Source organism: Metopolophium dirhodum, chromosome 3, assembly GCF_019925205.1.
Source record: "Metopolophium dirhodum isolate CAU chromosome 3, ASM1992520v1, whole genome shotgun sequence".
NCBI classification, from domain to species: domain Eukaryota; kingdom Metazoa; phylum Arthropoda; class Insecta; order Hemiptera; family Aphididae; genus Metopolophium; species Metopolophium dirhodum.
The window spans coordinates 4,773,248-4,798,250 of NC_083562.1; the positions used below are offsets into that span (position 1 = coordinate 4,773,248).

General features: G+C 28.7%; 1 protein-coding gene across 4 annotated transcripts in view; it reads right to left on the bottom strand.

Annotated features, from left to right (window-relative positions):
* Window positions 1-9,457: 9,457 nt before the first annotated feature.
* Window positions 9,458-25,003, bottom strand: part of LOC132941119 (testis-specific serine/threonine-protein kinase 3-like) — a 30,295-nt gene continuing 14,749 nt past the window's right edge. The window contains exons 2-7 of one of the 4 annotated variants that reach the window (XM_061009023.1): window positions 22,042-22,173; window positions 20,560-20,703; window positions 17,180-17,634; window positions 10,084-14,632; window positions 9,884-10,023; window positions 9,459-9,813 (exon numbers count right to left, since the gene is read on the bottom strand). In XM_061009023.1, coding sequence (XP_060865006.1) covers window positions 14,276-14,632; window positions 17,180-17,634; window positions 20,560-20,701 — 954 coding nt within the window. In that variant the 5' untranslated portion in view covers window positions 20,702-20,703; window positions 22,042-22,173 and the 3' untranslated portion in view covers window positions 9,459-9,813; window positions 9,884-10,023; window positions 10,084-14,275. Of the gene's footprint in view, window positions 9,814-9,883; window positions 10,024-10,083; window positions 14,633-17,179; window positions 17,635-20,559; window positions 20,746-22,041; window positions 22,174-25,003 lie in introns of those variants that run through there. The other 3 variants (XM_061009022.1, XM_061009027.1, XM_061009024.1) reach the window with 3 other exon arrangements.

A 25,003-nucleotide genomic window follows, 5' to 3' on the forward strand; every position in this document is an offset into this window, starting at 1 on the left:
TGTAAATACTAGATGACATTATTTCACGCTGAAAATTTTAATTTCATAAAATTGGTGATTTCGTGTTAGACGAAAACAATTTAAAATCTATTAAAACTGTATTAAGGGTTTATTTGCGAGTAAGACTAACTAAACTGATTTAACTCACATAAAAAGTAAATTTGGGTTCCTCATTCAATATATTTAAAAAATTTAAAATTGTAACACCTACATATTATTTTCCTATTTAATGATGCTTATCAATTATAGTTGTACAAAGTCATAAATAGATATTGAAACAATTTTAGTTATGTTTAAGAATTTAAAAATGTTTTCTTTGAGGTCTATAATATTGTGTGTATGTGTTTCATAATTTCCTCCCGTATCTATAGTTAGGATACATTTTCCTATATGAGTGTATTTAATGTATAGTTTTGAGTTTCAGCCTTGAAGTTAAGTTATATTTTTGAAACCAAATACTTAAAATGATTATTTTTTATAGTAATTAAGTTTGAATAGTAGAATCGGACGAGAAAGGGTGATTACCGCAGTTGCAGTCTTTTAAAGTATATTTTTAATAATTCTTCTTCGACTTTTCAATACAATTTTAAATTACTATATTATTTGATGTATTTAAATATCTATAATTTTATTATAAGACGTAAGTTACAAAAATGTTGACTGTAGGTTAGTATAATTACGTTCAGTATACAATAATATATTTGTAAAACTATAGGTACTACTACCACGGTAGATTTGTCTTAATATATTGTAAAAACGAAATTTAAAAATAACACTGCCATAATAAAAATGAAAAAATGCTTAGGACCTATTATTTATTGTTTTATATAATATATAATACATACAATTTTTAAAATTGATAATACTCATTACTTACGTTCAATTCAATAACCTTGAGTAAAAAATGAAAAATTATTCTATCACTAATGAAGTATCCACCTATTGTTGGTTCAATTTCACTGGACAACATTATTTATCGGTGTGCACTTTAGTACATTTGTTACATTTAGTAGGTAGCAAAACGAAAATTAATACTTCTTATACATTAAGAAATACACGGTGAAAATGATGTCAGATTATATTTACTTAGTTAAGAATCGTTCACATCTGTTATTTACATAATATTATGAGTTTATGAACACTATTAATAACGTTAATAATTTATATCTATCATAGATATTCCATTTTGTTATTTTCGAATTTAAGAGAAAATAAGAACTTTGATAGTAATGATTCAGAGATGAAACGAGTACACTTTTATTTCAATTGGAACGTTTATTGAAAACCATATTTTTTTTTTATTTTATGCTACTTATTATATTTAGCCTATGAATACATAAAAATAGGTAGTATAAAAAAATTGACCCATATTTAAAATAATTCTAATATAAAATATGTAATCGCATTAAAAAGTCAGTATTATAATAAAGGTTTAGTATATTGACTATAATTAAAAATGCAACTTCTAAATATTTTAATTAGTTGCATCTGCTTGACACTATTACTAAGTTTTTGTTAAAACATTGCTTACTATAATTGCTTTGATAATATTTGCATTGCAAATATTGTTTATTTTTTATTTTCTTACATAAAAATTGTAGGTATTATTTAAAAAAAATGTTCGTATGTGTCTTATAATTATTAATAACATATAAATAGGATAAAAAGGTAAAAAAAATAATTTAATACATTATTAAAAAAATAATAATTTCTTAAAAATTAAGTCTTTATAAAATAGAAATTACAATAAATAGAAAAACAAAATAAAGATATCAAAGTAAACATAAAATTAAATAACAACAAGTAAATAATTAATTAAATCTCAAATTTGATGAATTTCTTGATTATTATTTATATATGCAATTAAAATACCAGCTCTTGAAAATATTATAGACGTATAAAGCATGTATTAATAATTACATTTAGAATTTTTTAGGGGCCCAGTTTATTTTTCAAAACATTTTGATCATTCATAACAGTATTTAAACCTAACCTTTGACTCAGGGGCGTATTTAGGTTTTTGTCTAGGTGGAGTATGATTTTTTTATCCAATAGCCTCCCCTTTAAAGTTATAGAGGCCTTAAATTAGGACTAAAAACTTTTGCATATTATACACAGCCTATGGGGGGGGGGGGATTGATTCCCTAATCCCCCCTCATAAATACGCCACTGCTTTAACTACCTATTGAGTCACATTGATAACAAAATAAACCGTATAGATAATTTTTGTCCTTAATTACAAGTCGATGAACCAACATAATCGTATGTAACGGACTGTCGTGACTTGATCCGATAATTTTTGAGATTTAGTTTCACTTTAGTTAGGTTAAGAGGATTGGGTACCAATATTTGTTGTATTTCGCACGTGCGATATAGTAAAAACTACCCACTTTGCGTCAAATCAGTAAGTACGATAGATGAAATGCAGTGATAAATCATAAATGTAATAAAGTATAAGATTTGAATTAAACATCATGGTAAATAATTGATCAAACATATTATTATTATATCGAAACGGCCACTTTTTTAAATTTAACTACCTTATTTAAAAAAATTATTAAAACTAAATTTAAAAAAATAGCTTTATTGATCTCGGGTATACACTTCCCGCTCATTTCATAGGTATCAGTTTTTATAATATTTACCAGTTCACTACATCGATCGTAATGATAAACGCAAAATTGGTAGTTTTTACTATGCTGCTAGCGTGAAATATATTATATTATATCAATGAATATAATATTTCGTCAAACAATTACTGTACCTAACCAATTCCCATAAAAGTTTCTTGAATCGACTTTGCGTGTTCGATTAGAAATCTCCAAATTTTCTTAATGTAAAATATTTATTAGTATAAAGTTTTTTTTCTTACATTGTTAGGAGGCATTGCCTCATACCCGCACACGAACCAACTACACTTTAAACTCACAACTGTCGTTGGTATAATTTTTAATTGATTTTTGTTAGACCAATAATATTCATTGAAAAATAAAATCTGCAGTTTTTTTCTGTTTAATAGAGAGGCACATATAATACGATTAGGTAACGTTATATTATATTTAGCCAACCTTTTTAAAAATATTTTTTATCAAAAACCTAACCATAGTTATCTATTATATTGTTTAGCTGTAAAAACAATTTAAATGCTAACGTATTGTTGATTTTCAAATGTTTATAATCATGTATATAATATACGGGTCCTACGGTTGTTACTCGTGAAAACTCTCCGCAAAGTACCGCGAGTATTAAAAGTTAAACCGTTATCATCTTTAATTGGCCGAACAAGTGTTATCCTATTCCAAAGATTAAATTTAAATTAACTAACCCGCGCACGCAACGCACATGCACGCAAAAGCTCATCAGCTCGCCAGCAACCACAAAATCCAGTTTGCCAGACTGTTATATACCTATGTACTTAAAAGTTTTGCCGGACAACCGTGGATTATATACCTACGGTAGCGAAATATCCGAACAGCGATTTCGCTGCCCCCTCCTCCCCCTCATTCCTCCATGATCTGCCACACACCAACGTTCGCGAATGAAAAGTCTGCGGGGAGAACACGCGATCACCGATAGCCTCTGTGTTCGTTTTCTTCGCCGTCGCTTAGTATATATAGGTACGCCCACCTACTATCAAAACTATACTTCAGTAGAATAATCGCTAGAAGATGAGATTTTAATTATATTATGTTATACGTAGCAATAACATATTATTAAATTTCAGTACCCTGTGTAAGGGAAAGTAATGTTCACGCTGTCCCTCCCCCCCCCCCCCCCGCTCAAACAAAAATAAATAGTATGGAAATCAGGGAGGTGACTATTGACTATATAGACTTGGTTTGAAGAGTAGGCTGTACCACCCTTAAATATACCGTGATAATAATATTTTATCCTTAAAATTATTTGTTTTCCGTTACTTTTGCATCAGTGGCGCATATTATTTTATTATATGGTGGTGTTGGGGTTATGCCCCCCTCATAGGATATTTTATTTCTAAATATTTTTTTTGAACTTAGATAGGAAAAAAAAATCGATAAATTGATGATAAAAATTCATTTTTTTTTTAATAAGAAGAAGAGAAATGTTTGGTTGATAATATAAAGCCGTATGAATTATAAAAATTAAAATTATGATATTCTTCAAATAGCTTCAGAATATGTTATTTCCAACCTCTATACATACGGGTGATTTTACTTGTGTGCCGTGTGATCAGCTGTGTAATCACGGTAATCATTCAATTTTACTGTTTATAGCATTTTATAAGGGCTTATATAATGTTTCCTTATAATCAAAACTATTCCTTTCACAAAAAAAAAAATCTATTAACATATTGTACCATAATATATTAATATGTATTTTTCATTATTAAAAACATAATATATTTGTTTTGGATCTGTTTTCTATACATATACATCTTTAAACATACAAAATACAGTCATTTCGAATTCAAATTGTTTGTATTTTAAGACATGTATTTGCATATCCTGTTATATTTTACTGTACATAGCACGGATATGCAATTGCCAATATTATTGTTATAATATGTCCCGAAGACAAAACCCTGCTTTTATTGAGGTATCCGTGTACCTACATGTCGTATTTATTATGTACTGACATGATCATAAATATAACTTTTACTAATATTATACTTATACAATATGTACCTATGTAATATTAAAAAAAAAAATAGTAATAATATGTGCACTGTGTAGACGATGAAGTCATTGTCGAAGCGTCTTCGGTATGGGTGCAAAAAAACAATTTAGCAGTCAGCTCTTCCCCCTCTTATAGACGTTTCACCATGTACACGATCGTATCTCCAGTTTAGAACTCGAAAAACGCTCGTCATTGCATATGATTCGGTCGTATATACTGAGTGGCGTTTTAGAAAATAAATCGATAAAACAAACACTTTTGGGTACGTTTTGCAGGCAGTAGGGCCGTTTTATTATATCGTTGCGTTCCACGTACAGATGCTTACATAATATATTAAAAAACTTTTATAACAAATATACCTGATAATGTAAATACCTACCTACCTACTGCGATGCATAAATATAGTATAATTATTGCAATACAATATACTGAAGAAGCGCCATTGTGTCTATAGAAATATAACCCTGGATATTGTTTTGCATATAATCAAAACTGTAATATTTATAATAAAATATGTTAATCTCGAAACGGTCCTGTCCGGAGTCAACAATTATTAATATAGCGCGCAGAGAATGTAAGTGTATAATATGTAACACAGCATGCAGTCGTATACCTGCGTCCGACACGAAATAAAATATGCAATACAATTTCACGTTGTTAAGATAAGAAATATTAAATCAAAAACATAATGTATAGGTACCCAAACGTCGTTTTGTCTGAGACGATTAATTATTATTTCTCCAGACGAAAATAAGTACAATAATATTGTGGAGTATATATTTTAAGTGAAATTGCGTATTTTAATGGCAATCTAAAATATTAAATAAACACGCAATACGCACTGCAGCTCTAGGATTATATTGAATATATTATTGCAGTTTCAGCCTTAATTAATGATCTTTCTTAATATTAGCGTTCATATTATATTATATGATATAGGAAATTTCTCACTATAATAATGATTACATCATTTTGTATTGAAGCGTGTGGGCTTATAATTCGTCAAAGCACCAGCAATCTTAACATGCCAGGTGATTCTTTTATCACGAACCACTCATTATTTCAAAAAGTATAAATGTTTTTGAAAAAAAATGTCTACATGGTTTCTAGTAATATTAAAAATAACATTTTTAATAAGTTTAATCCAATTTTTTTTTTTTAAATACAACATACAGTTTTTATTTCATATTCCAAAGCAGAACATTTTAAATATTTTGATATATAAAAATGGAATTCAGGACGAGTATTATTATATGACATAAGCATTTTTTAAAGTTTAGATGAGCGGAGTAGTGGACCAAGATTTTGTGGGGTAACCACGTACCACTCCATCCCCCTCATCTATACTTTAAATACTTATAACTCATATAAATATCAAGTCTTAATTAATTCTATTTGTATTTATCGAAAAACTCAAAAAAAATTCTGCTTTCGAAGATGAAATTAAAACCATATGTTATCATTCAAATAAGTTAAAAATCATAAGGATAAAAAAATAATTTTTTAAAACATATTGTTTTGTAACGACTTGAATCCATGTAAAAAAAATATTTTCAAAAATGCTAATACTTTTTGAAAAATGAGAGTCTTACATTAAATGAATCACTCGGTATGCACAAAGTATTAAGTATCAACTGAAAAATCTGTTTCATTGATTTTCGAACTCTAAATATGTATATTGCCAATACTATATAGGTCAGTTCGTTACACGGTGTTTGTCCATGACCACACATATATTTTATTATTTATATGTATACGTATAAACAACAACCTACTTAGAACATTTTAGCCTAATCTCAACACTCAACTGTTAACAAAATTAAAATCAACTTACGTTGGCCAAAAGTAAAATCAGAGATTAATCATGATCCATATAATATAATATAATCAAATGTAGCTGACGGACTGACCCCGATAAATATAGAGTTTAAACTTTGATAGCTGGAGACATGACACTTTGATTGTACCTTTATACTATGAATTGGTGCACTAAGAAAGGATTTTCCAAAATGAGTCTTTTAGAGTGGTACTCACACGAGGATTTTGATATTCACGATGGATATTGACATTTGTTTGGTCACCATTGGTTAAAGATTATTATAGTACTAGTAAAAATTAGTTTTTTTTGTGTATTGGTTACTCGGACAGTTGAGATAAAATCATCGTTTGTGGCCTCGAATAAACAAATATTAGAGCTTATTTATAAAATTATTATTACCTATAGTTAATGTTTATTGCCTAGACTCAAAAATTACTCGACCGATTTTGTCGAAAATTTCAGAGACTGTTTTTGAACTTTTAAAGATATCATAAAAGTTTAGAGAGTAGTTTGAACCACGTTCGGCAATATACCAAGAGCTATATTATCTGAGGTACATCAACCGAACTAACCGAGATACACTGGTAAAACGCAGTTTTTTTAATATTAATTGATAATTTTTTCCTAGACAAAGTTGGGTTATACAACAAGTAGAATATATTTAAAAAGGTTGGATTTTACTTTTTTTTTATCAAAGAGGAACCTAATGAAAAAAAAATGTAAATAGAAGTGTATATTTTTATTGAACATACACATTCAACTACAAATGCCGTTAACTTTCTGTTAAGTGATGATAGGTAGCATTTTTTTTTTTTTTTAGTATCAAATTAAAATTGTTTCAAACGGTTCGGAACAAAATACGTTGTTATATTAAATTTTATAGAGGACATTTTATATAGGAATTTAATAATATGTAGGTAGTAAGTTTCAATGTTGCCAATACAATAAAAAACCTACCCTCGACCGTAATATTATAAAGTTTACGTACCTGTATGATTACAAACGATGTCATTTGGAGCAGTGAAGTCTTTAAACACTGGATACTCTCTGGAATTTCGTCCGCTATTCGGAGGTGTCCATTAGGAGAAGTTTCAGTTGTACGTAATAGCTGTCCCAATTGTTATGTATTGACCTAACCTGTATCTATAGTACCTACTACCTATATATATTTTTTTTCAAAACTCAACGGCTAGCTTTATTCCTGAAAAAATATTGCAGACAATTTATATTAATACTGTGTCGGTGATTCAATTAAAATCTACTGTAACCACGAATGAGCCGGGGTAGTGACCACGAATGAGGACGTGATCCTCAGGTCATAGAGAAACACTGCATGTCTAAACAACACGTGATATAGGTAATAATACACTGGCAACTATAAACGACTTTATTTTTAAATTTCAACAAAACAATAAATTTATAAAAGACTTTATAAGACAAAAATGAATTATATATAATATCATAAATTCCGAGTTAAATAATGTTGTTAAAAAGCTAGTAATATTAATTTTTTTATATAAGTAAACTAGCAATGATATTGGCTAACAAATTATATGTATACGTATATATATATAATATATAATAATAATGTGAGATGTGAACTGACGAATATAATTTTTGTAGATATAATATTAAGTATTCTTAATTTGGTTAACGATTTTATTTCTTATCAATTGTCGAAAACTAGGTAGGTATTACATAGTAAAAAGCTAAAAGTACAATAAAATTTGTTTTGAATTCATAACATTATGAACACGCTTTTAAATTAATTAAACCCATTTGTATAGAAGACATATAATTTCAACCTCATAATATTAAACGTTATGTCATGATCAAATATATACATTAAGAGACCATATAACTGTTTTTTTAAGAAAATGTAATTAAATAAAAAAAAAGCAATTTGATATCGGAGAAAGGTATCTACAGTAAAATGAATATAATTACATGGAGAAAAATACGAATAAATACTAATAGACTTAATACATATAAACTATTGTACGTAAGGTATAATATATGGTAACTAATAGTAAACAGTTTAAGACAATTAAATTTTATTACCTTTATTGTCTCTACATACATTAGGTTATATATTATTAAAATATTTTTCGTCAGTTGAACCTCAAAAATAATATTTATTGTGTTTCTAAATGTAATATCAGAGGTGGAAAAAGCCGTAAGGATCACGAATAACATTAAATTATTTACTCACAAATAGTATATAACAGTATAATTTATCCTAATTTAATATAAATATTGTTTTGTGTTGAAATATAAAACACATTTTTCTTTAGAAAAAAGTTATTTACATTTTATTAGCATCTGTTAAATATAAAACCGAACTAGTAATAGTAAGGAAACATAATATAATACAAACTATACATTATACCTTTATTTGTGTACCATATAGGTATATTATGTAATACAGGGTGATTCCCCAATTACGCTCAACGACATTTTTTCCTACAATAATGAAATAATCAAAATTCTGATTTTTGGAGTTCTCAAGTATAACTAATCATCATATTTTTAATTATCATACCATTTAAGACATATTAAGTGGCGATACCAATTTTTTTTTTTATAAATGTGATTAACCCTTATTTACAATAATTTGTAAGCCAGATTTTATTTGTTGGAAATATTGATGTATCTAAATTATAATTCATAACTTAACCTACGAATACTTTCTGTATAATTATGTAATATATATTAGTCTATAAGAGTCTTTATCAATGGTACGTATTACAAAAATATAAAATTAGATTTAGTACTTATTGTACTTTGACAATTTTTACAAATCATAAAATATTTTCTAAAGAGTCAACTGCAACTTGACAATTTACAGGAATAAGGAATAAGTTCTCATTTTTGAAATAATATAGGAATTTTCTTAGATGGTATAAAAATCCATGTAATTAGAAATATTTTTTAGGAATATAAATACTTCTAACGGAACAATTTTTTTTCGAGCAAATATCCATGGAAATATCAATGTAAATAGGAAACAATTAAAAAATAAGAACAAAAATAAAATTTGGAAATTTATACCATTAGAGTAAATTGACTTTAGACAATAATTTTTAGAGCAAAAGGTATGATTATAATATTGTATACAACTGTATTTGTAATGTTTTTTATTTTAAAATAATAAAATATAATAGTTTTTAATTTTCAGAAACGCCAATAACCCTGGTAGTTGAAGCGTATTTATATATAAAAAATGGTATGATTGTGTTACCAAATTGATCAATGAAAAACGGTTATAAATAACTAAATAAATAATAATTTATAATTTGATAGCAGTCATTCCAAAATTCCAAATTCCAAATCGATGACTGTAAAAATATAAGAGTTGTCAGTAGAAGGGCGCGTGTCTTTCAAATCATCAATCATCACATTACTTACATAATTTCCTGGCCCGTTCATCAATTATAATATGGTGACCGTGAAAACAAACTGTTATTCAACGTTGAACGAAATAATCGGAAAGACATAAAAATAACAGAGTCACCATAGTCTACTGCTTCTACTCGATTATAAGATTTCTACAATGGAATAATTATTAGGTAAAAATTACATAACGTACCTACCTACGTAGTACGTACCTACTGTGTTCTTGCTATAATATGGCTCGTCATTTTTCTGCTATAAATTGATTGACTCAGCCTTGCGATTTGTTTGCCTGCACAATGCCTTTCATAATAATCAAATGATCCTATAAAGTACTTATGACTTCTGTACATAAACATAATATGCAATTATTTGTACAAGTATGGATTAGGATACCGAAATACCTATTGTAAAATATTTTACAAAAGATTCGGTTTGAAAAAAAAGTGCTCTTCGACTCGCTGTGTGTACAATCGTCGAACAGGTAAAATCTTTTTGTAATTCGGAATTATTTACGGAGATTAAAACTAAGACCATCAGTCCTCGAACCGAAAACTTTATAGAAATTAGGGGTTGTTAATTTTTTCAATAGGTTTTCGACTATACGTTGTCCGATTATATACAGTATATAATTATTAAACATTTATCAATTATTCGTCAATATAATATTAAATCTATAGTATTAAGAGGTCAAAACTAATCGATCCGATCTAAACCAAACAAAAAAAATGAATTCGTGTTCCTGAAAAATTAAAAAAAAATCAATAAATGAAATGTATAACTATTATACAATTATTATTTTACTCAACGTTGTGTAAAATATATTATAATTAGACATATAACGATTTACTGATTACTGCAGTGGCGCAAATAGGTTGAAGGCTTGGGGGGGGGGGCGTAGCCCCCTCAAAAAATAACAATATAATATATATTATAATTTAAAAATATATTTTTTTTTTGGAGCTTGAGCCCCCTCTAAACTATTTTCCTATTTGCACCACTGGATTACTGATTGGTCGTTTATTATGTCGCACTCGGCGAATTTGGGAATATGGACAGAGAACACAGGGACGTTGAGTACGAGAATATAATACATTATTGGAATAGCCGATGCATTTAATTTTTCTATAATATCAAATCGTAAAATCTAAAGGATTATACATACAAAACAATAATCTAAAACATTTAAAACAAATGTATATTGTGTTTGAGACGCTACCGGAAATAAATTAGGATAAAAAATATTATTTATTTTTTTTTATAAATCCATTTAAGTTTTATCTGCTAATTACTTTAAATTCTTATTTAACTTCACCCTTTTTCATCTTAACAACAGAGCCATGACTACTAATGACTTTTTTTCTTCGAATTAATTCCGTTCTCTATAATCAACATTATTAATACGTCTAACCCGGATTATTGCAACACATATTAATATAATAATATCTTTTCAAAAAAAATTACAACTCTAACAATTAGAAGAGAACGTCATTAAATTCTCGGAAAGGCATAAAAATGATTGATTTTGCAATAATTTTTTCATGACATTGCGATCGGTGGCCATGAAATAAATCACCTAAAATCTAAACTTATTTATAATTTCATAAAAAATTTATCTACTTGTATCTTCATTAATTATTCACTCTATTAAACGCTAGGAACACCAAATAATGATAAGCGTGGCCGCCGTGCCGATCTATGTGATGTCGACTGTAATAACGGTATACGGTTAAAAACTTTTCGTTTGACGAATATATTAATAACATATTTATACCAAAGTCATAAATGCCACACGACTACACGAGCCGTTCTGTTATTATGAAAATCTTATCTCGTGTATAATAATACGTAAAGTTCGAAACTATTGAGGTAGTGTGCAATAAGCTTTCCCTCATCGAACACAAGCCAAGTATGCAATGTATAGTAATGTGTCAGTCGTTTTAAAATATTCAATAACGAATTTGTGTGAGAACTGATAATAATATGTGAAACTATAAACCCCAAGTCTCGAAAAGTATACAGGTAGGTAGACAGTAGGCACTATGAGAGTTCATCGTGTTGAAATTGCGATTTGTCGATGCTGACAATATGATCAGAATCTCGTTCGAAATAAACGTACAAATAATACCTATGACTCAGAAAAAATTGATTCGTTCCAACGGTAAAAAACTGTGTCTGAATATTAGACGACTTATATAACCAACGGGAAAAATAATTTCCTCCGCCGTTTGAATGTCTGAAGGTCGCTAAGTATTAATGTCGGTTACCACTTCTCTTTTCCCCTGCAGTTAAGATTTACAGATTCATTCTTATTTAATATTATGTCCTGACTCATGGACATATAATTTTCATAATATCTTTTTATTTAAAATCGGTTTCGTTTTTTATACTATATCGCGATTATGTGTACACCCACTATATGCAGTACGCGTAATCTTTCGATTCGGTCCAAACCTAATTGAAAATATTTTTTTTCAACAATAATTAGTGGTATTTGATATACTTACGTAGGTGTATAATTTGTAGTATCGATTAGGTAAATATTAATATTATAATTTTATAATGCTGAAATAAAATGATGTGAATGATTATTCTGTTTAAAAATTGTACATAATGAATAAAAATACGAATTTGAGACTTGTCTAACTAAATAAAAATTTAGTATACCGTGAAGCAAATCCAGGGGCGAACTAGGCCTGTAAAAGCCTAATTAACCTCCTATTATAAAAGAAAATATATATTCAGAAAAATTCAGAGTAGAAATTAGTATTTTTACCATAAAAGTATAACATAATTTCAACTGTAATCACACCAATAATATATTATCAAGGAGTATATCGATTTATAGTATTTTATAAAATTAGAAATTATTACAAAATTCAGAAATTGCAGTTGAAGATAATAATGATTTAAGATGTGCTATCCCTTAATTATGGCCCCTTAGCGCTTATTAATGAAGGGCCCCAAGCCCTCGTCGTACAAAGGCTTACTATCCTACAGGACAGTAAGTCAGTGGGCCAGTCCACCCCTGAGCAAATCAACTACCTTTAAACTCTAAAGTATTTGTCACAATCATCACGAAATGTTATTTTTAGAAACCACGACATTATATTGCACTATGTTTGCATGCCAATAATTTACAAATAACTGCAGTAAGACGAAATGGCATAATGGTTTTTTACATTGTTATTATTATTATTAGTTTTTATATTATTATGTTAGTCTGTGTATATTTTTTGAAACGATTCGTATAAAATATATTTTAATTAGTTGTAGCTATATATATATACGTATCGTAGATAATATTGTAGACCGGCGCGATAATTTGAAATACTTGACGCTATTTAATGGAGTCGGCTTACTCCACTTTAACACACTCTGTATAGGTTATAAGTACTTAATCTTCAGATTAAATTGTACATACCTAGCATTATAACTATCAAGCTATGGCATTAAACGACACGTTATAATGTATTAGACAGCCCCGATACGTCTTTCTCTGCTCGCATAACCATAACCAAATTATAAGTTATCATCAACAGGATTTCAGGAAATGCATTCACACGACCATTCGTAGGCTTACGGGATTTACGCAGCGGATACCGATACGGTCACTTATACAAATTTATGCTCACGGTGGGTATAGGTACTGGTTAGCCACATACCACGATGAGGCTTAATTTTGCCAATATAATATTACCGGCCTAATGGGTGGAAATAAGTGGGTGTGAAACAAAATTAATAAAATATGTATTTATTCATCTTTGTTCGAATGAATAAAATATTGATATTTGAAATGTTTTAGTATAGGTAAAGATTTTGCAATATATATTTTTTAACAAAATCAGAAAAGTTCAACAATTAGTATTAATATAATATTATTTGTAGATAATCGTAAATAGTTTTATTCATACATAAGTATTTATATTTACACTATAGCGGAAAACGATTGAGACGTACACCACCAACACACCAGAATTAAGAAAATCGTGGTTTACCATGCTGATTAATGACGTAAGGAAAACCACAGTTTTATAATTTAAGGTGGAGGTTGATTGTAGGATGCTTACATTGAGTACGTATCTACTCATAATCCAATAAAATATTGATTTCATCTCATTTTAATAACTTAATTTCACCATATTTAAATACAAAATAATGCGTAGGTACCTACACTTATTTTTTCTGTGTAAAATATTATGTAAATAGTAAATACTATAGTTTGTATATATATAATATATATAAATAAACTATTTACGAGTATCTACAAATAATATTATATTATTACTTATTGTATTACTAATTTCATTAATCATCATAGAAAACCACGGTCTTCTTAATTCTTGCGGGTTGATTTAGGTACGTTTTAATATTGTTTTCTGCTCTAGTCACATATTATACACCAAATCATTTCTTCGGTTTCAATGTTTTTGGTTCGATAACCTCGCTTTCCTCTACGACTGCTGTGAACAACTCGTTGTCGGTACTAACCGATTTGTCGTATTCCGACAGCTGGTAATGAAATGCAGGTACCCTCAATGAAGTCTCCGTGACTATCGGTTCGCTTACACTGGCCGCAATCGATTCGCTTGCCATGGCCACATCCGCGGGCATTTTGATATTGCCCTCTTTGATCCAGGGATGTTGCAAAGCGGTCTTGATTTTTGTGCGCTTCAGAAAATTTGGCTCTAAGAACGTGGTGGTCAAATCTTTCAGTGTTCTACTTCGACCCAACGACCTTCGAAATGTAAAATGTTTTTCCATCTGTGTTGGTAAAACATCATCAAAATGAAAACACAAAATTCATCCATACAAAGTCGATATAATAATAATTAAACGCTTTTTTTATTCAACAGTAATATTATCATAATGTGTTCTGATTTAACGACATAAATTAGAATATTCTTTATTATATATTTAGTCAAAAACCCCAGATTTAAATACTATAATATTGATCTACCGTGGATATACGGATTATGGTTGACGGGACTTTCTGTATGCTATAATGTGTATGCTATGACGTGTTGTCACAAAAATACATTTCTATTGCCTTCAATAATAAATAATAATTATTAATATTATATGTATATTATATTGTATTTTTCAAAAATCTTTTTCCAATGACGAAATGTAGCAAAGTGTAGTACCGTACGCTGTACGCGTACCTATATAAGCCAAAGGTAAATTAAAGTATTGATATTTTTTATTGATTTACAGCTGTACTAGATTTATATGGCAAACATTTTTGGCGCAGATTATTGGTTTACTATTATTTTCTACTTAAACACCATAATATTTTTGAATTCAAAAACTATATTAAACAATAGCCAGCTTATTTAAAAATTATTAACATATTTTCTTGCCCACTAACATATTTTATTTTCATCTTACCTACTCGCCAATTTTTGAATTTTCTAATTTAAAGATAATAAGAAATTTGAAAAAAAAAATGTTTCTTTGGTCCAAAAATTCTACTCCCACTTAGGCCTACACAGAAGGATAGACATATATACAATAGTAAAATTTGTAGGCTGTGATTATAATTTATAAACACTTTGAACTTCTATACAGATTTCTGAATGAAATGTCAAATGATTATAGTTTATCGGTAGTTTATGATGTCTAAAGAGTCCATGCCCCTATGCACGCTTCTAAACGCCGTGCCTAGTTACATCTTTTGTAATACTAAACGTTCACTGAAAACTGAACATTTTCCAGAAAAATTAGAAATTGCTGCAACTACCTCACTTCTCAGTCCCTTTATTTTCCAGGATTTTGGGCACAACTAGATTGTTATTTGACATACAATTATTTATATCACAGTTCAATGATGTCAGTGATCATTTAGTGCGTCCTTAAACGGATTAAATTAAGATTTCTGCAGGGCACCCCGTTAAGTATATACTAGTATAAGGAAAGTTAATTATTTATTGTAATATTTCTAAGATCCCAGAAATTTAACAAGGGTTGGTATGCACTATGCATATGTGTACCCATGTGTTTTGATAATATAATATATGCATTTCTCTACATATTTTTGTTAAAACTATTAGTAAAACCATATGATTTCTGTTCGAATGAAAATATTGTTTATTTATAATTCATATTTATATTGTCTATATATTTTTTTTAATGAGAGCAAGTTAAAGTGCACGCAACATTACACAAGTTTCCGTTAAATCATGTACGGACAATTTAGTTTCAGCGGTCAACACTGTATTTGACAGTAAAGTAATGTAAAACCACCATTGTTACGTCATACTTATAAAAACCATAGAGTAACAAATGTGTTAACAAATATAGATCGTAAACAAAATAATAAGCAATGTCGAATGTACATAATATGCATTTATAACCATATCTAATATATAACACTATGTTTTTCTAAAAATGTATGTATCAACCCACGATAAAATGTGAATGATTTTGTTTTTTTCGGATTCTACAATCATTTATAAGTTATAAATCACTAGGGGTGGCAGGCGATGTTTTACAATAAATCTAAAAACTTATAATAACAACTTTTGAGTTTTTTTTTTTTAAACGATGTATAATAATATGTATTATAATATGTGTTTATCAGGTTTGATCGAAATTGGTTATTTTCGTAGGTTGTAGTTATTGTAGTTATAAACAAAATTATTCGATTATATTAATGAAATTTGCTTATAATTTTATGAGTCTGATTTTAATCGACAACTTATATTTTACTTTTTTTATTTGTTTATTTAACTTGTAAGTATCTTGAAAGTTCTACAACATATTAAATGATTATTTTTCAGAGGTTGTGTTTTAAAATACACAATATTACATTCATTTAAATTTTAAAGTACCTATGTACGTTTACTTGTAGACAGGGCTTGAAACTGAAAATATTTTTTCCGATTTCGTTTTCGGTTTTGATATCGATTTTGGTTTTACCGGTATTAAAAATCGGTATTGAATATCGGTTTCAAGCCCAGTTATAGATTTTGAGAGTACCTAGATGGTTAGGATATATTATAACAGATATAATATTAAGTCATGCTTACCAAGTAAAATTTGACATATCATAAAAAGCTAATAGATTAGTATTGATTATTATAATTCTGAAATAATCATAGCCTAAAATATGCCTTATAAATCTGTTAAAAATTACTATTATCCTTACTCCTTGGTATATAAGGTTTATGAGTCAGAAACTACTTGTTGTAATTAATAATCTTTTACAAAAAACACGGTGGTTCTCGATTACTTTTTTTTTTCGAAATAGTATTCGAATATTTTTATTCATTGCAGCGCATTACGACTTACGACGAGACTGCAGCTCACCTGTTTCCTGTGTATCTCTTCCTTGTGGCTGTTCCGGAACGGCGGCACGTTGTTGCACATTATGAACAGCACGACGCCGATCGCCCACACGTCCGCGGCCACCGGGTTGTAGGGACGCTTGCCGTACAGGAGCTCGGGCGATGAGTAGGTCATCGTGCCGCACACCGTGTCCGCCCCGGGATTCCGTCCTCGGTCCACGAACCTAGCGAACCCGAAGTCGGCTATCCGCAAGTTGTACCTCCTGGTCAGCAGTATGTTCTCGCACTTCAGGTCCCTGTGCACCACGCCCACGCCGTGCATGTACGAGAACGCCCACAGGATCTGCAACAACCACGAACGGATCTGTACCTCCGACAGCTTCGTCTTCTGGAGGTACGTGAACATGTCGCCGTTCTCCGCGTACTCCATATTTATGTAGATCTTGTAACCGTTCTGGAACACGCTGTACACCTGCACTAGTGGACACGTTATATAAAATTATGCTTTCGACGTGCGGTAATCCCATCATTATATTGACAACTGTTAAGTAGGTACTAAAAAGCGGGTTGTTCGCTGGTCTAATCATGAATACGATTTTTTTTCAAACCAATATGTTTGAAATACGATTTTGGAAAGTTATTACTACATAAGAGAGCGAGTTTAAATTATTTTAATTTATTTTGATTCATCCAAACTAAAATATTATATCTATTATAATATTATATATAATATATTTACGTCTTCCTGAAAAAATCTGAGATACCTTATAGGTAGTTAATATATTTAAATAGTTCAAACGTTGTATTACTGATTTATTTTCATTGGGTAGTCAATTAACTATTGAAGTCTAAAGTGTTGAAAATTGAAATGATGGGAATGCGATGATACCACACTATATCAGTGGCGCAACTAGGGAAGGAGACTGTGGGGGCTGAGCCCCCTGACTAAAATTTAGCCCCCCAACAATATCCCTTATTGATTTAGATATAAGCCCTCATGGGTTATTTCAAGTTAATAGTTTGTTAGGTGGGCTGTACCCCCCCCCCCCCCTTATTTAAAATATTTAATAAGTGGCCTATGAGATATTATGATCTGTACCTCAATATCATATTATATTGAAATATTACATATTAGTATAATATAATATTACTTTATTAACATAATAATTAATAATTTATACATTAACATAATATTTCGTATGACGCATATATACTGCAATCATACAAATATTCCTAAATCTATTTTGGCTCATAAAATAACACGAAGATTGAAGATTTATACATTATACATTTTATTGTTATTATCATATATTATATTCACCTCAAATTATAAAATTAAATGTATTACGTTCATTTTTAAAATTAAAATTATTTTATTTTTAGTAAAATAAACTATGTTTTCTTGTCTTAAGCGAGCACAGTGACCGAATTCAACGAAAACAAATATTATGTTTTATATAACCTCGGTGAAATATAAAAAATATTCGGACGTGACAAAAAATTAGATGACTATATATTTCCATTCCATAAAATAGTGCCTTTTGAATCGATAATACTAAAATTGTATTTCTTATAAAATGTTTACTCCAAGCTATATACGATTTCGTAAAGACGTGTTACTACGGGCTTAACTTAACACTAAAAATGTTTACTTTGAAGTGTTGTTCGCCTTTGCTTATTGTGTAGGTCTATTGCTAACTAGTGCACATCATGTTTGTAAATTACTTTATTCCAACTATGTGTTCCATTTGAGAATGATAAAGTTATTTGGTGGAATTTAATAATAACTATCTATCTTTTCGGCGAACACTAGCGTGGGTTGGATATCCGAAAAGGCTAAATAAAGTTCATGATTTACCATACAAACTACCTATATACACAATGATTCAAAGTAATCTCAACCAAACGAATTGATATTTTAAATATTACCACCGTACAGTGGGACGCATTTTCATCACATACCTACATAAAACAAAATTTTAATTATTAAAAATAAGTAGGTAGCACTCTCATTTTGGGTACTATAAATAAGGTAAAAAAAATTATGATTTAGAAAATGAAATTTTAGTATGGATGCAGGTTGGAAATGTTAAATGTATGTTAAATTATATATAATATATATTTATAATATAACATAAATAAAATTAAAATCCATATAAATAATATTGTTATATCGAGTTGCATGTAAAATTGATTAATTACTTAATGGTTCCATATAATTAAATAATATTATAATATTATATTATGGGCCAATAAATCATGTTTAAGGGACACTCACTAATTATTCGTTAATTGTCTAGTGATAGTTCGTGAAACCTATTGCAGAATTGATATTGTTATTAAATCTTATCTATAATTATCTATTACGATGTACAAAATACAAATATTTATAAAATAGTATTTTTCTGTAAAAATGTAGCTCCTTTCCGTTTCGGATTTCTAAATCCGCTATTGGTGTTGCAGTACTTAATATCATTAGGTACCTACCTTTATTATTGTTATTATTCTAAATCGATGTACCTCATAATACACCGTAACGTAAAATATTACGAACCATGATGTGATCTATCTATTTCATATTATTAAACTTGCCTGCACTATATACGGATGTCTGAGTTTGATCATCACGTCTAGTTCACGGGGTAAGAACTTTTCCACGAACTTAGGGGAAACGCGGTTCTTGTTGATCACTTTTGTCGCGATCAGTGTGCCTGAATCGTTCTCGGCGTCTCCATATTTGGCTAGGTAAACCTTGGAAAAAGACCCTTCGCCGATCTTTTTCCATATGTGGAGGCTCTGGTGTGCCAAAAACGACGAGTCGGATGTCGCTAACATCCAACGGGTCCGGTTAAAATATTTATCGAGTTTTGACGAGAGAACGTCGCGCCGTAGGTACAGGATATGGATACTGACGAAAATGGGTTGTAGTTTTTTTAAAATATTTTATTAAAATGGGCTGTAATATTATGAAATTACAAATAAACAGTTGCTATGTATGTGCCTTGATTACAAATTAATTTTTTTACATTAATTTGTTAACAAATCGCATGTTTTTATTATATTATAATATTATAATACTTTTAAGTTCAACACATGTCATATTATGTATTTATATATTATGTACTATATGTGTGTTATTTACTTATGTACACTAATGTGGTATGAATTAAATATATTTATCAAATGTATCTGTTATATATTTATTATATATGTATTATTATTTTACTACAACAGTGAACAGTATTACAAATCTTATAATATATTCAGTATCAATTAATAATATTATGTATTAGGTACTTATAAATTATAAACGAGGGTTACCGATCGGGACTTGGTGTGTCGTGGGTTTCCGATATCTACTGCAGTGGGGTTATATGTATATGGTAGCCGATATCTACTTACCTGGTCGTCCGTGGAGTCCTCTTTGGGTTCGCGTCACCCTTCGACTCCGACTGTCGACCATCGACCGCCTGGAGTCAATACCGCAGGCCACGTGAGAAACTCTATTTAGCATAGAATTATACGTTTCGACCACATTTGACATTCCTAACACTCAGCATATTAGCCATATTGTTTTTGTGTCTGTGTCTAAGAATTTAAAATGTATTATAAAGTTTCAATGATAAGGTCATTGTGTAACCATAAAATATAAAAATATGAAAACACAGTTATTAGTTATTTTATGTTAAAATTTGGAACAAAGAAGAACAATTTTAGTTTTTGTTATGATTTGAAAATATTATTCAAGGGTGCTTGAAACTTCTAAGACATATTATTATTTACAAATTTTAAAATATGATAATATGCAAATATCAGTTCAACTTACCTACCTGCTACAGTACTAATAATAACAATATAAATATCCTAGGCTGACAATAAGTAATAACCGTCTCCACTCAGAATCATTTTTCGTATACAATGATAATATTATACATTGAATTCAAATTTAACACTATGCAAAATCCACTTGTAACCTACTACACAGCAGAGTGACATCCACTTTTTATTAATGAATTTCATTGGGTACCTATATACAATCTGGAATTATATTATTATGTTATAACTTATAAGATATTTGAATTATACATTTGTTGTTAAAAAAAACGGAAATTATTACTGAGTAATACGTAATGAACCATACGTAACAAACTAAACAGGATTTTAAAAGTAATAACTACTTAATAACCAAGTATAATAATATACCTATACACAATTCAAAATGTACAATAATAATATATTCTAATAAAAACCTTATTTAATCATAGTAAGTGTTAACATTTAGTTAAACAATAGAAATATTACTCTTGAATCCTAATAACATAAATGTACTGTTTACACTGTAATAATACATGTTAATTGTTTAAAAGCAAAAATTAAATTAGATACCCTTATAAATAAATCGGCGAATGTACGACTAAAAATATTTCCAAAATATAAATAATTTTAAAAAAATAGCGGAAGTAAATAAATCATAAATCGAAGTTCAAGCAAGTAATTTTTGAGTTATTAAACTTTAAGTACAAATGATAATATGCCTGAAGATATGGGGGCAATAATAATTTGAAAATTATTGTAAAGACTAATAATTAAATATGTATTTAAACTATACTAAACTATATTTAACTACTATTAAAAGTAGTAAAACAAAGGTCATTCATCAAGCATGATCATCCTAATTTTTTTATTTAATATTAAATTAATTCAAATTCTGATTTTTGGAATTTTTAAATATACTTAAAGGCGATATTTTAAAACTCTTGAGATTTTTTGTACTACTAATTAAAGAGTATCCTGTAGCGATACAAGCTACGCTTCGCTTTTTTTTAAAAAATGAGAACCAGTTAAAAAAATACTCGGTAAAAAAAATATAATAGTTATACATACATCTGCAGCTGTAGTTATCTGTGTACGGCATGAACAGTACATGAAAATGATGAGAAATACGCTTAATGGGCAGTTAAATTGCTTTGCCAATCACTACAGAGTTGAAAATAGAATGATCTCGTTGTACATTATCTATTAAAATATAAATCGTTTTAGTCTATGCATTTTAAATGATTCATTGTTATTATTATTACCTTTATATTATTTAAAAATATATTTCCTATTCACAGTTGTTCAAATAAAAATACATTTGTACAAATTGTAAACAATTTGTATTGATCTTATGAATCATTAATAATAGTTAATGGTACATTTGCCTATGGATTAATTTTTTTATTAATTTCACCGTGTTATGTTTTTTGCTAGAAAAAATACAACGTTTCGTAAGTAACTATATTCTCATTTAAACTCAAACTTTTAACTGTGTTACAAACAAAAAGAAAAGTTTCTTAGATAGGTGTATTATAGAAAAATATATTACATTTATACTTTATTTTTATATTATAGGTGCCTACAATAATAAATTCTACTCGGTATAATAATCAGATGTCAGATTTAAGTATTACCTAACATCAAAATCATTTCACATTCCCTCCGTTTGGTATTAATCTGTCACTGATACACCGTTGAAGGACAATATTTTATGTGTTTATAGTTATGAATTTATGACCACGTAAAAGATTTGTGTATGATATTATAGCAACCGTTTTAATGTTACATTATGATAATATGCAATATAAAAAAATTGCCTCTATAAAGTATTTATGATAAATTTATAATTTTCAAACTGTAATTATAGCATGGTAGTACATTTTCACCCTTTGAAATTTGTACAAAAAACATGCTCAAACCAACAACATAATTAAATTATTTTATTATAACTATAAATGTTATTGTTATTTATATATGTTTTGTATTCTTTGTCATATAGTTTGTTGATTTTTATATTTTCACTATTGTTTAAATTAATATGGTTCTACGAGGAAAATAATACCCTCAGGAAATTAAGTTTAAAAATATGAAATTCTATTAAATTAACATAATAACATTATAATGGATATTGTACGTGGAAAACATTTTTTCGTGATGTTCAAAGTAAAGAACAATTCTAAAAAACCGAAAATATATTTCTCATAATTTATTTTTCACATATTTTAAGTAGAGGGCACGTTACTATATGCATACACTTTTACAAGAAAAAAAAATTAATTCTTTTATTTCTAGTAGGTACTTTTAAATTTCTCCAGTTACTATAACAGTTATTTTCTTTGAAATGTTGATTTAGAGGAACAGATATTTTTTACCTACATATTAACTGATGTCTTAATGTGTATACATTTGAATCAATGTAAATATAATAAGAAATAAAGAAATACAATAAACTTTAGGATGAAACGTATTTACGTAATATTTACCTTTAAAATGATTGATATTAATAATTAACAATCATTGTTTGTATAATATCACAAAATTGTAACAACTGCCATTATGGACAATATATAATAATAAATATACATTTGTATCTATATAGTTTATCGAATTTACTAGCTTACTAGATTTCGTAAGAAAAACAAAATTAGAAAACATAATTATTTGAGCATTAAATAGTACCTTTTTTTATTGTTTAGGGGGTTGAACTTTTTGCACATGACCTGGCCCCCACGCAGCATCGTTTATTGTCAAACAACAACTAACAACTTTAGTGGTCTCCACCTTATCTACCCTTACAAACCACCTTCTGTTATATAAAAATGATAATTCATTTTTGTCTGCCACCCCTCAAACTCAATTTTTCATCGCCTCTTCTCAGGCCTGCTGTAGCCACTAGCCTGTCGCCCAGACTTCGAGTTCTGCTCCCAGTCACACTGAAGGTCATGCCCTTTTTGCCACCCCTCTGATTCTTTTTTCCTCTTCTTTGATTGTCAGAATCTCCTTCACCATTTCGTAGAAGATTCTGAACAATTGTTTTTCTGGTTCGATGGCAGATCCCCAAATATCAGGAACATCATTGGACGTTGGCTGGTGAACCAGTCGGACGTCTGGAGATTTTTTGATTTCACCGAAACTATCTGCTTAGGAAAAAGGTAAATATTAATTCCGCAGGCTAGTGGGTATTACATAAGCCCAACTTTCACGGTTTGTTGTTTAATATTTATATATTGATTCCACCGACTATTATTTCTGCCAGCTGCTGTTTATAATATATACTATCTACATATTGATTCCTGGTTGGCACCATTCATCCCCCCCCCCCCACCCCCATTGTATTTATATTTTAAAAGTTGGTATAATCTATTTAGTATAATTTAGACAATTTTATAGTTATAAATTATAATATTAGTATTTAATTAATATGTATAAGTGAATATATTCTAAAATGTATAGTCTATATTGTGTATAAAATGATTATAGTTGTATAGTTCAAAATTAAAGTGATGCATAACTACTTTTGGTAATATTTGGACTAGAGCCCCTATACACGTAAAATTAACATCCGAATATATAAAACCGTGTACTTAAAAAATCCGTGTACACGTGTAATTGTTCACGTGTACATGTATATTCACGTATTCACGTATTTTAATGTTTCAATATGTACTTTACTACTTTATTATTAGGTATACAATTTATTTATAAAGATATAGAAAATTTAACAAAAGCACAATTAATAAGTGAAATTAGAAATGTTGAATACGTTGTTTTTTGTGGTTTTTGTGGAAAATCACTATCAAGCACTATAACTATTACAGAATAATTATTATAATTTTGTACAGTTCAAAATTAAAATATATTAATGTAGGTACCTAACTAATTTTGATAATATTTAATAACATTTTTTATTTTTTATTTTGTAATTGTAAATATAAAATATGATTTTAATTTTTTTTGAAAATGTCAAAATAGCCAATTTGTAAATCTGGTTTTTAGAAAACTTTTGGTTTTAAAAATATTTTTTTTAACA